Raw genomic sequence first — 15,238 nt, forward strand, 5'->3', positions numbered from 1 at the left:
GGGTTTCTTTATCGATAAAGCTCCAAGGATATTGCCCCTTTCCAGATCAATATGGTCTCCATGGTCCCTTGCACACTGACGTTTTTGTCTTGAAGACTCATCATTGTAACTGTCATGAACTATTTTAAATTGTCAACCGACAAGTTCAAGATTCTTTTTATTTTATTTTATTTTTACAAATAGCCTAGTCAGATTGAATTCACAATTTGGTCCTGATAATGAATAAGGTATGTTTTTTTTTCTTCTGTGTTAGAGAAGCAAACGCTTGCCTTTCCAAAAAAAATGTCTTCATAAGTAGGCATATTTAGCCTACCAGATTCCATTCTCTTGTCATAGTCGGCTGTTTTGGGACAACGTTTTAACGGTATTCCTCCTGTCCAGCACTGAGTGCTACATTCCGGCTGCTACTCGGATGGAACACTTATGATAAGTTTGGTTACTGCATTATTAATATAATTGACTCTCCCACACGAGCATGCTCATTGGCTGCGAGTCCGGGACAATTTTATATTTCAGCTCCTGACGTCAGGGCGCCTATAAAACTAAGCAATGCTTTTAAACTCGCCTGCTGACTGATCCCCGAAAAAAACTCCATCCGTGCGGGGTAGAGGTCTTTATTATTTCTCTATATGAGGCAACAATTTGCCTGTGAAACGTCCGTGAACATCCTCAATCTCGCGCACTAATCCTAACAGAAGCCATGAAGTGTTAAATGTTGGAAACACAGTCGCGCGCAGACACTTGCATGCTTGGAGAGAGAGAGAACACGAGGAGAGACGCACGCGCTGCTCCAATGCGTCTGTGCAATAGACACTCTGCGTGAAGGGGAGAAAAAAACTTATCGAATTACAAAACCAATCCTGCGCCGCGCGATTACTAACCCCTACTTTTCCTCCGGTTTTGAAGAGAAAAAAAAATAAAGAAATCAAGCTGGCTCAGTGCGTGTCTCAGCAGCTTAGTTTGACAGGTGCTCCTCATCTCCCTTGGAGGACTGTCAGCAGCACGAGGATGGCATCAGAGCTGGCAATGAGCAACTCCGACCTGCCCACCAGTCCCCTGGCCATGGAATATGTTAATGACTTCGATCTGATGAAGTTTGAAGTGAAAAAGGAGCCGGTGGAGCCTGATCGCAGCATCAGCCAGTGCAGCCGCCTGATCGCCGGGGGATCCTTGTCTTCCACCCCGATGAGCACGCCTTGCAGCTCGGTTCCCCCCTCTCCAAGCTTCTCGGCGCCCAGTCCGGGCTCGGGGAGCGAACAGAAGGCGCACTTGGAAGATTTCTACTGGATGAGCGGGTACCAACAACAGCTGAATCCCGAGGCTCTGGGCTTCAGCCCGGAGGATGCAGTGGAGGCACTGATCAGCAGCAGTCACCAGCTCCAGACTTTCGATGGCTATGCTAGAGGGCAGCAGTTCACTGGCGCGGCAGGGGCAGGAGGCGCCATGGCGGGGGAGGAGATGGGATCAGCAGCCGCTGTGGTATCGGCGGTCATTGCGGCAGCGGCAGCCCAGAACGGAGGTCCCCACCACCACCACCACCATCATCATCATCACAGCGGAGGACATCATCCTTCCACCGGCGTCCAGTCCAGCGGCACCAACGTCAACCACCAGCACATGCTTTTGGATGACAGATTTTCCGACGAGCAGCTGGTCACCATGTCAGTGCGGGAACTCAATCGGCAGCTTCGTGGGGTCAGCAAGGAGGAAGTGATCCGTCTGAAACAGAAGCGGCGGACGCTGAAGAACAGAGGCTATGCCCAGTCGTGCCGCTACAAGCGGGTCCAGCAGAGACACGTCCTGGAGGGCGAGAAGACCCAGTTGATTCAGCAGGTGGACCTTCTCAAGCAGGAGATATCCAGGCTGGCCCGCGAGAGGGACGCGTACAAGGAGAAATACGAGAAGCTCATCACCAACGGCTTCCGAGAAAACGGTTCCAGCAGCGACAACAACCCGTCGTCGCCAGAGTTTTTCATGTGAGTTTCTCCGTCAAAAAGTTTTGAAAAAATACAAAAAGCGTTTTATATGCACAGCCTACATGCATTAGAACCAAACACATGAATGGGACTCAACTTCAATACAAATATTTGATCTTAATCTTTGGGAATATTGTGGTTAAATATTATTGCCAATGAGGCATCAGTCATTTTTGCCCCTAAACAGTTTTCCAGGATAGTCTATGCTACAGGCTATAATCCCGTTTAGTTTTTGTAACTCAGTGCCTGTGTTCAGTAAATTCAGTTTGTCCCTTATGATTTTAAACGTTATTTGGTTAAGTTCTACTAAATAAGTTCTACTGAACTTGAACTTGTGATGAACGCATCGATTTGGTTCCTGCAAACATTGTTTCTGTTGAAATTAGGCTGACTTTGAACACTAGGCAAACCCAGTTTCCCATCATCTGTTTTGGCATGTTTATTGCATACTAGGAATGCTTGAAAACGTTTATTTATTTGTAAAAGTAGACTGTGTAGTCTTTTATAAACCAACCGCGCATCCTGTAAGGATATTTTTTATAGTAGCTAAAAACACAACTTTGTCGTGGGACAAATAAGTGTCAACGGTATTTTTATGTATTCATTTAGCAGAAGCTTTGTCCTTCACATCTGTGAGAAAGTTTATTCAGCGTCCTGACAGACTGTGATTGACCCTCATCCGCACGAGCTCGCTGATGACGCTGTCCTTTCAACTTGATCCAAATTGCCAGGGAGACAGGACCTTAGGAATGATGTCGGAATTCCGAGTGTAGGCCTAATGTTGTCCATGTCCACGATGTCTACAGACACACCTGACACGAGGGCACATATTCTTGCGGTGTACGGAAACAGCAAGAAGCGAATTTAATAAATATAATTTGACAGGCAACAGGTTGTTTAATATGAAGTAATACTAAATTAATCCACTAAATTGATATTTGAAATGCACTGTTGTTTTCTGATATTTATCATCTAATTTATAGACGGAAGAAAAATACGCACAAGCCTGTTTTCGTGATTGGCTTTTTATTTTTTATCAGAAAATTGTTAACCATTGAAAAAGACATTGAAAGTTATGTAGCCTAACAGTTTTGCACAATTACGTTTATTTTGACAATTTGACTAAACTGCTAAATATAGCCTAATAATATCTAGGCTAATTGCTGTATTCCTGAGAAATTGAATATATATATTTTTTTTTATCAAAATGAAATTATTACTTATCATTTTGATCGCAACATTCAGCAAGGAATGACCGTGAGTGGCAACTTCATTTACCGTATTTACAGTATCTTGTTCAAGAAAGTTCGAGTATTTCCTTTCCTGCTTATTGTATTGTGCGATTTTGATTGCAGTTTCAACACAATTTGCAATGGGAATTGAAACTTCAAGTTGAACTTATAGTTAAAATGACCTTCCATCCAAATGTTCTGTAAAATATATTGCTTAAACACGTTTTGCCTGGTAAACTGAAGGGCGACGCCACCTTTACGCACAGATGGCAAAGAATATGGCCCACAACCTGTGCACCGTAACTGTCTTTAGCCCGCTACAGTCTCCTCCAACACCCTTTAATATGAACCTCCAGAAACATCTGCCCCGTGTTCTCTGGATCAATTTAATTGACACCTCATTGTGTGATTTTTCTAAAAGACTGATTTTAAACTATTATTTTAGACAGGATTAGGTGGAGATATGTCCATCATGCCTGAGACAAGAAATATGTGGTGGACGGTATGCACAATTGTGGCGTAGCTATATTTCCTTTTGCTTAAATGTAATCTTTCCAAGAACGATGAAGTGCACCAAGACTGATATTATATTGACACTATTTAATAAGTTCAACACATACCCTACTGTAAATAGAAATATCTTACTTACAGACGAGACAGCAAACAGAAATAGAGTAGCATTGTTTTCAAGAGAAAGGGAACAAACAGGTCACTTCTCTCCAGCACGCGTCTAAACATGATGACACATCGGTTGGCCAACTTGAGCCATTTTAATAATGAGTTAATTTAGCAGTCGCGAAAATGGGGATGAATTGAACATGCAACCTTTTGCTTTGCAGTCAAATGCTCTGTGCTGTACCCACTAATATCCACTAACGCGATGTAGAAGCGAATCTGGAAAGTATTTTTTCCATTTTAAAATCTTTGTTGCACCGTCCCGTGTGTGTGAAGTTCAGTAGGGATTCATTTGTATTAACCTGTAGCCTACATACACAGAATATTGATAATCTATTCATTCGAATTTAGGTGAGTAGTAGAGCAGATTTACTGGGTGATCTGATGTGATGCTTCATCTTGCAGCTTGTTATGAAGAGTCGAGTGTGAAGTTTCATTCACTCAAGGACACTGTGAAAAGGGTGTTGTTTATTCTGATGAAGGCCTGAGAGCCTGTTTAGGTATTCACATGTATTCCTTATGTTCTTGGTTCTTTACATCCTTAGGTTGTCGCATAGCAAATAGTCACTAACGGTTAATAAAAAAAATATTTTCTCTGTTATACACTGAAGAAACAGAAAGAGAGAGAGAGAAGTATTTATATTTGTTTACTTTAACTCGGCTCACCCGAACTTACAACACATCACTCTAATGCTCTCTCTCTTTCTCTCTCTACTTCTCCATTTCTCCTTATACATACACAGTATATTTAAAACAAGAGAGAGGTGTTCTCTCTCTCTCTCTATATATATATATATATATATATATATATATATATATATATATATACACACAATTTACTATTGTATACTCTATATACAAAGAGAGAGAGACTGAGAGAGAAAGAGAAAGGCTCCCTGCTCCTTTTAGATGATAAACGATCAGAGATGCATCCTAGCCGAGAGCAGAGGGCCTTTTAGTGGGCCGTGTCTGTTAATTTATGGCCCTACTATCTGATTAGGTCAATATAGTGTGCTATTTAATTACATTTGTGTTAGAACCCAGGACTGGAGGGCCCATACGTCTTTCATGGCACCTTTGTATTCTTAGGCACGGCTAGAGGTCTAATTAGCGGGTTTAACAGAAGGAGCGTCTGAATCTTGTCCTGTTAGAACAAGCATCCATACAGTGAGGAGAGTTAGCCATGGGCCCTGTTACGGCTGCAGCTACATTGTATAAGCTGTGAATGCCTTGCATTCACTCACTGCATGTAATGTTATTTCACAGTCATACAAGTTGTCAGCGTCAGTGTTTGAAGAATTTGGCTGCTGGGTTGATGGCAGGATGGAGAATATCAAAGATTGAAGTATACGCAATTTTATATTTGTATTTGTATTTGTGCTTGGGGCTGTGTGTGTGTGTGTGTTTGTGTGCGCAAGTATGTGCCAGAAAAGTCACTAACTCACATACACACATGCACACACAGATTATAATAGGATTTTTTATTTTTATTGGAACTATAATTTTATTTCTTATCCTAGTCTATTGACTTGTGCCCTGCGATCATTTCCTGTATGTCCCATGATTATGTTATTACAGATAATGCAGTTGTCTCCTGTCACAATATTGGACTTTCTCTTTGAGGTCAACTATGGGAAATCACTGAGAAGTTTATCCTTATTGACATTTGAATCATCCTTATGTACTTCACTTTAATGCCTGCAAATAAATAGATGGGGAGGGGAGGGATGTTGTGTGTGTGTTTGTTTGCGTGTATCAGACAGGCTGTGTGTGTGTCAAGCAGTTTGTGTGTGTGTCTATGACATCTACCATTATGCCTTTCATCTGACCTTCTACGGGGGAGTAACTTCTATAGAACAGTGTTGTTGTTGATGAAATCATCTAGATAGAATTCTGTTACCCCATGCTCCCCCCCCTTCCTCCCATGGCTGCCCCCCCCCCCTCACGCATCACCCCCTAACCCCACTACACCTTTCTTTGCGATAAACATTTACATTTAAAGTGATTTAAATCAAGCACATTAATGTCTCTCGTTCAGACCTGCAGTTCTCTTTCTCGCTGTCTTTCTGTCTCCCTCACTTTTTCGCTTAATCTCTCTCTTTCTATATATACAGTCTTTATTGTTGATTCTCTCTCATTCTCTTTCTCTCCATCTCTCTTGCGCTCTCTTTCTCTCCTTGAATTACAGTATGTATCATTTATGTTAAACCCTCATACTTTCCCCTTCCCCAGTAGTAATGGGAGTGTGGTGTCTGTCTGTTTGTTTCCAGAGACACTCTGCTAGCTCGATGCGGAGGGGAGGAGATAGCTCACAATGTTACTGTTTTACAACAAATTAAAACCTGTCTTGCATTTTAGTCTGTAGAAAGATGCATGTGTTGTGTACTCAGGCAGCTGGGCTACATGCTCTCTTGGCTCCTTATACAGGCATTCATAGAAAATATTGGGGAGAAACTATATTTTAAATCTAAACATTAGAAAAAACGAATTTCCTCACACTTTAATTCTGTTCTTTTCAGGACGTCAAGAAAGTTCCTCCACCTGTGACCCTTCCCCTGGAGTCTGAGGTAATACAATATTTAGTTATTTTACAAACATGTAACATTTTATATATATTGGTATTTCATTGATAATCAGAACTGCACAGTTTGTGGAACATATATTTCCTGCTCTGCATTGTGGAAGCTTCCATTCTACTTGCAGTCACATGTTACTTTCTTCTACAACTTCCACATCTCGTCTGCACTCTCTTACAAACTACTGTAGTTTTATGTCAAACAGGCTAGTAGGTTGAATAAGAGTATGACAGGATGTCCACCTCATGCAGTCCCACTTGGGACACAATGGCGTCCCTGTCACACGTGACATCGCGTTGGACGGCAGCTTAGGGGAACGACAGCTCGCTCTCAGCCTGCAGAGCGACTGCTGGCTCTAACTGGCCCAGCTTAGTGGCAGCACGAGGCTCTCATGTCTCATGAGGCTGCCTCGCTTACTCAGTCAAAACGCTCTGTCACACCGGGCTCAGAGTACTGCGTCCTCATCCCACCCAAGGGTTTCTGCCCACTTCTTACCTCCAATGTATTTCATTCTGAAATGTTTGATTGGGTTGATTTAATTTCCTTTATCAGAATTTTTTTCTTACTGCTCTGCTCGCTATCCTCTCTGTGTTTCTGCGATTGGATGGAGAGATGAGGGAATGTTCTGGACAGAGATCTTCTCCAGGGCACAGAGAGGGCACAGCCAGAGGCAGGCTGACAGACAACTGACATGTGACATCCCTAGTGCTCATGGGATAGGACCGCAACCTCTGACCTCTCAACCTTTGACCTTGTGACCCTGTCTCCTTTCGTCTCTGAAACATGCTTCCCTTAACACTCAGCTGCTCCCTATGACAGACAGACAGACTGACAGATGGAGACATAGGCAGGGAGGCAGGGAGGCAGGCAGACAGGTTATGACTTCAACTCTGACTCCAGACCTGCTGGCCTGCAGGGTAACCAGAGGCAGACAGTCACCTTGTGTCTCAGCAACAGAGAGGCAGCAAAGCTTATTTAAAGGCTGGTCAATGCTGAGGTATCAACCTCCCAGCCAGGCAACTCATCACTGCTGTAATACAACTCTCTCTGACACAAGTACACGCGTGTGTGTGTGTGTGTGTGTGTGTGTGCGCGTTAGAACACCTGCATGCTTCAGCACTTTCTTCTTGTCAGGCGTTCTGAGGTCACATGCAGGGGTGGGTGTAGGGGAAGGTGGGGGGGTGTGTGTACTTGCGTATGTGTATGTGTGCATGTGTGCTTGTGTAGAAGACAAGTGAAGCTTGGTTATTATTTAGGAAGGTTAAATACAAACACCATGTCTACACATTTCCCAATTTTGTTTTAATATATCAATTTTGTTTTAATATATCATAATATATTTGGCTTCTTTTAAATCAAAGCTTTTACTGTATGCTGCCTCAGATGTGCCCCAAGGCAGATCCATCCACTACTCTCACACACACACGCACACGCACACGCACACGCACACACACACAGGCCTCCTCTCCCTCCCTCTCTCTCCCTCTCTCTCCCTCTCTCCCTCTCTCTCTCTCCCTCCCTCCCTCTCTCTCCCTCTCTCTCCCTCTCCCATACTCTCATCCTCCAGGCAGCGGGCCTGGTAGCTTTACTCTCTGTATCTAGGGAGTCTGTTGGCTGAGCGGTGAGGGAATCGGGCTAGTAATCCGAAGGTTGCCAGTTCGATTCCCGGTCATGCCAACTGACGTTGTGTCCTTGGGCAAGGCACTTCACCCTACTTGCCTCGGGGGAATGTCCCTGTACTTACTGTAAGTCGCTCTGGATAAGAGCGTCTGCTAAATGACTAAATGTAAATGTAAATCTCATTAAGCCCCTCCATACCTGCATCAGCCTGAATGCTGCTGTACACATGATCACACAACTGGTTTGTTCCCATCTTTACTCTAATGCTCAAGCAATGCTATAGAAATTGTACTAATGACAATTAAGTATTAAAAATCTTCTTCTAAACATTATTAGTATTATACTTATTAGCAACAATCAAAAAAAAAAAAATTGAACATCAATAATCAAATAAAGAAATAATGCTGTTTATTATAATGACTATTATAATGTATTTATTTATTATAGTTATTTAGATTATTTATATTATCTAAGTATTTGTAATAAAAGTAGTATTTTTACAGATAATAACTTTAAGTGTGTAATTGTTTTAGGCATAAACCCAGGCACTGACCAGTCCCTCTCTTCCCTCTCTCTCCCTCCCTCTCTCTCTCTCTCTCTCTCTCTCTCTCTCTCTCTCTCTCTCTCTCTCTCTCTCTCTCTCTCTACCTCTACCCCTCTCCCTCTCCCTCTCTCTCTCTCTGTCTCTCTGTCTCCCTCTCTCTCTCTCTCTCTCTCTCTCTGTCTCTGTCTGATGGATGGCTTCCACCCTCCTGGCCTCCAGAGGGCTGTAAAGCAGCACTACAATGCCTGTCTGGACACAATGCCACAGCCGCTATCTAATGCTTTTTGTCTCATCACCAATACTGAAACATATCCGCAAAATGCCGCTGCTGCTGTCTGTCCTTGGTCAGCTGGGTCTGTGTGACTGGTCAGCTGGGTCTGTGTGACTGGTCAGCTGGGTCTGGGTCTTTGTAGCTGGTCAGCTGGGTCTGTGTGACTGGTCAGCTGGGTCTGTGTGACTGGTCAGCTGGATCATCAGTTAAAGCTGTTGAAACATGCTTAAGTACAATTGCTGTTGTTTAATTAGCTTCAAAGTGTTTTACAGGCTTATCTTAGGTCAATTAATTTAGTTGTTAAAATTATAGCATCTAGAATCCACCTCTATGAAGTAATACAAATATATACCTCTCTCTTCCTCTGTTATTCAAACACACACATATAAAATAATTCAAAAGAACTATGTTGCTTATCAGCAAAATCCTGTGATTAATAGTTGTCTCATCTGTAGGGGCCTTTTCAACTCTGCATATGAAATAATTACATTTTCTTTTATGTTCTATTAGTGCTGTTTTTCAGCATGTCTCTTTTTAAACATCCTTTTTTTCATCTTCAAAGTGAAATCTAAAATAGGGCGATCATTGCAATTTAATTACTACAAATCCCTTTGTGAATTTTCTTTATTTTTTGTTGACATGACTAGAGTTGCAACTCTGCATTTCTGTTTGCATGTGTGTGTGTGTGAGTGTGTGTGTGTGTTGTGTGTGTGTGTGTTGTGTGTGTGAGTGTTGTGTGTGTGAGTGTTGTGTGTGTGTGTGAGTGTGTGCGTTGGCTTTATGTTTGAGTGTGAGGGTTTTTTGTGTGTGTGTGTGTGTGTGTGTTTGAGTGTGAGGGTTTGTGCATCTCCCAGTCTCACTGGGCTTTATTTAAATAGATAAGATGCTGCTTTTCTTTCCAATCAGAGGAATCTCCTGTCGTGTCCCAGTCTCCCTCCATAACAACCTCCAGCGACGCTGAACACCCCTGACAAACACACATAAACACACGCACACACACACACCATATTGCAGACACTGCACATTTTGTTTCTCACAGGGGAGAAGCTTTGATAAATGAAAATAAATACTAAGTGGGCAGAGGGGAGGGGTAACAGGGGGGTAAGGGTGGTAGAGGTGTGTGTGTGTGGGGGGGGGGGGGGGGCTATGTCTCTGGTCGTGTTATTGAAACATTAATAACACGTCACCATGTATGTGGGAAGTGGATGCATTTAATTCCAAACATTTGAACATTTGCCTTGTTTTGATCAAACAATTTTTGTTTGACTAAAAAACATTTTCTGGAACATATCTGAGAGATGTTTAAACATTTCATAAAGACATTTTTTATTAGGTATATTTGGGTGTTTTGTTGCGCAACACTTTAGGGTGTTTTTGAAATATGTTTCCACTTTATATAATGTTTGAGAAGTTCCATTAAAACAACGATAAAACATAAACTGGTTAAAAGTTATTTTAAAAATGTAACTTTTTAAGTCTGCTCAGGTGTTCAACCAGACAGAAACATCTGAACAAGGTGCTGTGTGTCCAGATAAAACAATGCTTCTCCTGCCTCTCTACAAGGTCATAAACCCTCCCCATCCACATATCTTTCTCCCCCCCCTCCCCCCCCCCCCTCCCTGCCTCCCTCTCTCTATCTCTCTCTCGTTTCTCCAGACCTCATTTAAAACAGACAGAGCAGATCCCAGACAGCTCTATTACTATAACGCTTTCCTTCCTGTCCACCCCACACAGACACACACACACCCACACACACACCTACTCACACAGGCATGTACACATTCATTACCACAAATACACACGTACATGTGCACGCGTGCATGTGCACACGTGCACGTGCACGCATAAGACATAAACGCCGGAGAAGCATACTGGGTACACCTTAATGTAAAAGTTATATCCTTTAATATTAGAAATGCATATAAAGTAAACACAGCCCAGTCATTACATTGATATATAGAATTAACCTGCCAGAGACAGAGACAGACAGGCAGACAGGCAGGCAGGCCAGGAGGGAGGGAGGGAGGGAGGGAGGGAGGGAGGGAGGGAGGGAGGGAGGGAGGGAAAGGGGGCACTGACAGGGGACAGGTGTCCACTTGTTCTGTTCCCTCATCTCTCTCGCTCCTCTCTTCCCTTTCTTCTGTTCCCTGTGGTGAAGAGAGCCTGAAGCAGGGGGAGCTTTGCTTGTCTTAGGAAGGCTTAGGATGTGTGTTTGTGTGTGTGTGTGTGTAGGTGTGTGTGTGTGTGTGTGTAGGTGTGTGTGTGTGTGCGCGTGTGTGTGTATGTGTGTGTGGCGCCACTCTGCAGTGGGCCACATATGGATGAGAGCAGGGAAAGAAGAGTAGTGTAGCTAAATCTCTCCCGGAGAACTTCCATACATAACTATATTTCAGGACACAACACACACTTATCCACACTTATTCTGTAGTGTGTGCAGCCAGATATGAACAGAAATCCACACATACATACATGCAACTAACCAGTAAAGCAGGGCCAAATCTAAATGATATTTTGAGATCAGATTTGTTTTCCCACAATCTCTAGTGTGTCAGACAGATGTATAGGAACTATCATTCTCCTGCTACCCCAGGACCCCTCGCAGCCCCGCAGGCAGAATATAGGCCCCTAGATACGTGCCTGAATCAAAAACTAGGACCTTCTAATTGGCCCTTGTGTTAGTAAGTGGGTATATACTGTCTGAGTGTGTGTGTGTGTGGGGGGCCAATACTGTGCAGGGTGTTTGTGTGCATGTGTGTGTTTGTGTGTGTGCTTGCATGTGTGTGTTTGTGTGCTTGCATGTGTGTGTATATAAAGAAATAAGGTCCCTCTGCTCATGTGGGTATTTTTAATGGATGAACAGTGTGACAGCAGCCTGCGACCAGCCCAACCTGAGCAGGAGCCACGTCTGACGCTCTACATGGCTCATGTCTCATTTACAGGAACATTTTATCACTACGTTCTCTCTGTTTAACTGTACTGTTTCTACACTCCCACTATAGTACCATGGAATTTAATTGTAGCACATTTATCAAGTTAGATTACATTTACATGACATTAGATATATTTAACAGACGCTTTTATCCAATGTAACGTACAAATAGTGCACATAAAAAGTAAAGCAGAAGATCAAGGATCAGAAGTGCAGAGATCTTTTTTAGGTATTTATGAGGTCAGAGTCAAGAAACGGTCTGTATTTATTAGCTACATCTCAACTACCAGGTAATGAAAGAAACACAAAAGATTACAGGGCAACAATTACATATTGTTTACAGTAGCTCGCTAATTTAATATGGTGATAACATAATAACATCTCAATTCCTCAACTACAGTCTAACAAGAAGTTCTGTTTAATATTAATAATTATTACAAGGTATAAAGAGATATTTAAATAATAGTTGTGATGCTTATTAAATCATGTACATTTAATTAGTCTGTGTGTGTTTCTCTACATTTGTCTAGACTATTGAAACTAATTAATTACCATTTTAAAACAACAACAATGATATCAACAGCCGCTGTGTGTGTGTTTGTTTAATGATGCTAATTGGATGCAGGACTAATTGGAGCTGTTCAGGTATCATGCAGATGAGCTGCGTGGTAATTCTGAGTCATGGAGCTCCTAATGAGACTGCCACAAAGGAAGTGGATCTGACCAAACATGGTGCATTAGGGTGACTGAGTGTGTGTGTGTGTGTCACTGAAGGGGTCCATCTCTTTCAACTCCCATAATTCTCTCTGCTGTAAGAGAAGAGCCAGGAGGGATAATAAATCTATGTTTATGTTGGAGAAAGAGCAAAGGCAATATGTTGTCTTCCCATGGCACACACACACACGCACACACACACACACACACACTCACACAGACAGCACATCTGGTAGAGACAGAATGTTCAACCCAGATGTGTTATTCTGGATATGGGGGGGGGGGGGGATTGGGGTGTCTAATAGAACGTCGATCGTCTCCTATAATTAAACCGAAGGGAGAAGGTTTGGTTGACATATACAGCATCCTGACAACGCAATATGCATATACTTTTTAACAGTCATCTGATGGATTTTCTCTGCATCAATACACCTTCACCACATCTCTTCATCTGGACACAACACACACTTGGACCAGGAATCCACCATACACTTAACTAACCCTAACCCTAACCACCATACACTGAACTAACCCTAACCCTAACCACCATACACTGAACTAACCCTAACCCTAACCCTAACCACCATACACTGAACTAACCCTAACCCTAACCACCATACACTGAACTAACCCTAACCCTAACCACCATACACTGAACTAACCCTAACCCTAACCACCATACACTGAACTAACCCTAACCCTAACCACCATACACTGAACTAACCCTAACTCACCTGTTCTAATCTTAGCTAACCCATCCTAGCCTGTCTTTAATTGTCCCCAAATGTTACCAACAGTTAAACCAAGTTCTAATTGGTTACAGAGAACAAGAGGACTGTAGCCTGAATGCTATTAGCCATGTGATTGGGTATTGAGCTAGCTTGCTGATTGGTTACTGAAGGAGTATAGACTAATAAAGATTTGGCCAGCTTTTAATACTACTTCCATTAGTCATACGCACAGAGACCCATGACCACACACACACCCACACCTATGACCACACACACACACCTATGACCACACACACCCACACCTATGACCACACACACACACCTATGACCACACACACACCTATGACCACACACACACACCCACACCTATGACCACACACACACACACCTATGACCACACACCCACACCTATGACATGACCACACACACACACCTATGACCACACACACACACCTATGACCACACACACACACCCACACCTATGACCCACCTATAGCAGAGAGGGCAAAAGTGCACACATCCATCACTCAAGTAGAAGTACAGATACATGTTTAAAAAGACTGACATATACTTAAGTAAAAAGTAGCCATTACTACTACCTGTTTTAGTGTCAAGCAGGTAACTGGACCTCACATCATATTAATACAGTAACGGTCCCATGGCATGAACATTTTGGATGCTTTTATATAGGCCTTAGTGGTCCCCTAATTCTGTATCTGAAGTCTCTTCCCCGAAATTCAGCCTTGGTGCAGAATTACAGCCACTACTAGCAGTCCCACAACGAGCTTTCCTTAGGACGTGCCATTTCTGTGTCTGTAGCTTTAAATGCTAATGAGGAGGAGAGAGGTGGGGCAGGGTGGTCAAGGCCAGCTTGCGACCCGGTACCATGCGCTAATGTTTACAGTGGATGTATTGCAATGTCTCGTAGCCCCGTTGCTGTAAGATGCCTCGAATATGCCCATTCTCATCTGATCACCCTGTTTTGCAGAGGTGCACACTCAGTCATATACTTTATGCTATCTACCTTAGCGACAGTAACTGGGCTGTTAGCTGAAGAGCTAACGTTAAAGCCACATTCTAAGGGTAACCAGCTAGGTAACCATATACAGTAAAGCAACAAAATGATATAGCGTTAGTTAACTTACTTGTCCGAGGTTTGTAGCTGGGCAAAGGAGAGTTGGTTCTGATCAAGACTTTAGTTTCAGACGTTCAGCAAGGACAGCTCTGTATTGGCCCAAGTTGAGGAAACAGTCGTCCGTGAAATGTTTGGCGCAGACATACAAAACTGGGAAGTTGTGTCGGTGCATTTCCAGAGAAAATAAAATTAACACACTGGTTCTTCAGAGGCTCGGATGAAGGAACTAAAAAAATACTTTGGTGTTCATTTGTACATCCAAACACTCTTGAGGAAAAAACAATATCGTAGCTAATTTTCTCATGGGTGGGACAAATTCTCTAGCCTGGTGGCCCTAACCAGACTGTCGTAGGCTACATTTCATTTGTACAGAGTCTGGGCTTGCTCCATTGACAAGCGTTAAATTCCTTGAAGGCGGGTACTCTGTTGAAGTTTAAGATGATTGGATCTGTCCAGAGCCACTCTGGATCTGCCATAACCAATCGCTATCGTTCGCCTTAGCCAACTCCTTCAGACTAACGGAGCTAGCTGGAAAATCAAACAAACCCCATAGGAATCAAAGATTGTTCTTGATCCGGCTTTAACTTCTGGATATTCGGCAGCGCTGCCACAACGGACCGAATGGCTTCGCTCGCATCTTTCTCCGCCGCCATTACGGAACTACAACACACAGGCACAACATCAAGTCATCATTCTCAGCCACTCCCTCTGTTCGCTGATTGGACAGGTAGAAATTTAACCGGAGACATCTGACTTACATACCTCAAGCCCAGATGCAGTACAGAAGCAAAATCAAAATTGAGCGGAAGTACGTAGGAGAGCAGAGCCAGGCTAC

General features: G+C 43.0%; 1 protein-coding gene across 1 annotated transcript; it reads left to right on the forward strand.

The window, feature by feature from the left end:
* The first annotated feature begins 590 nt into the window (after positions 1-590).
* LOC134020584 (transcription factor Maf-like) lies at positions 591-6,450 on the forward strand. The gene is made up of 2 exons (XM_062460742.1): positions 591-1,976; positions 6,403-6,450. Exons 1-2 carry the CDS (start codon positions 1,009-1,011, stop codon positions 6,428-6,430), a joined length of 996 nt encoding a protein of 331 aa, XP_062316726.1. The 5' UTR covers positions 591-1,008; the 3' UTR covers positions 6,431-6,450.
* The last annotated feature ends 8,788 nt before the right edge of the window (positions 6,451-15,238 follow it).

Source organism: Osmerus eperlanus, chromosome 5 (assembly GCF_963692335.1).
Source record: "Osmerus eperlanus chromosome 5, fOsmEpe2.1, whole genome shotgun sequence".
Lineage (NCBI taxonomy): Eukaryota > Metazoa > Chordata > Actinopteri > Osmeriformes > Osmeridae > Osmerus > Osmerus eperlanus.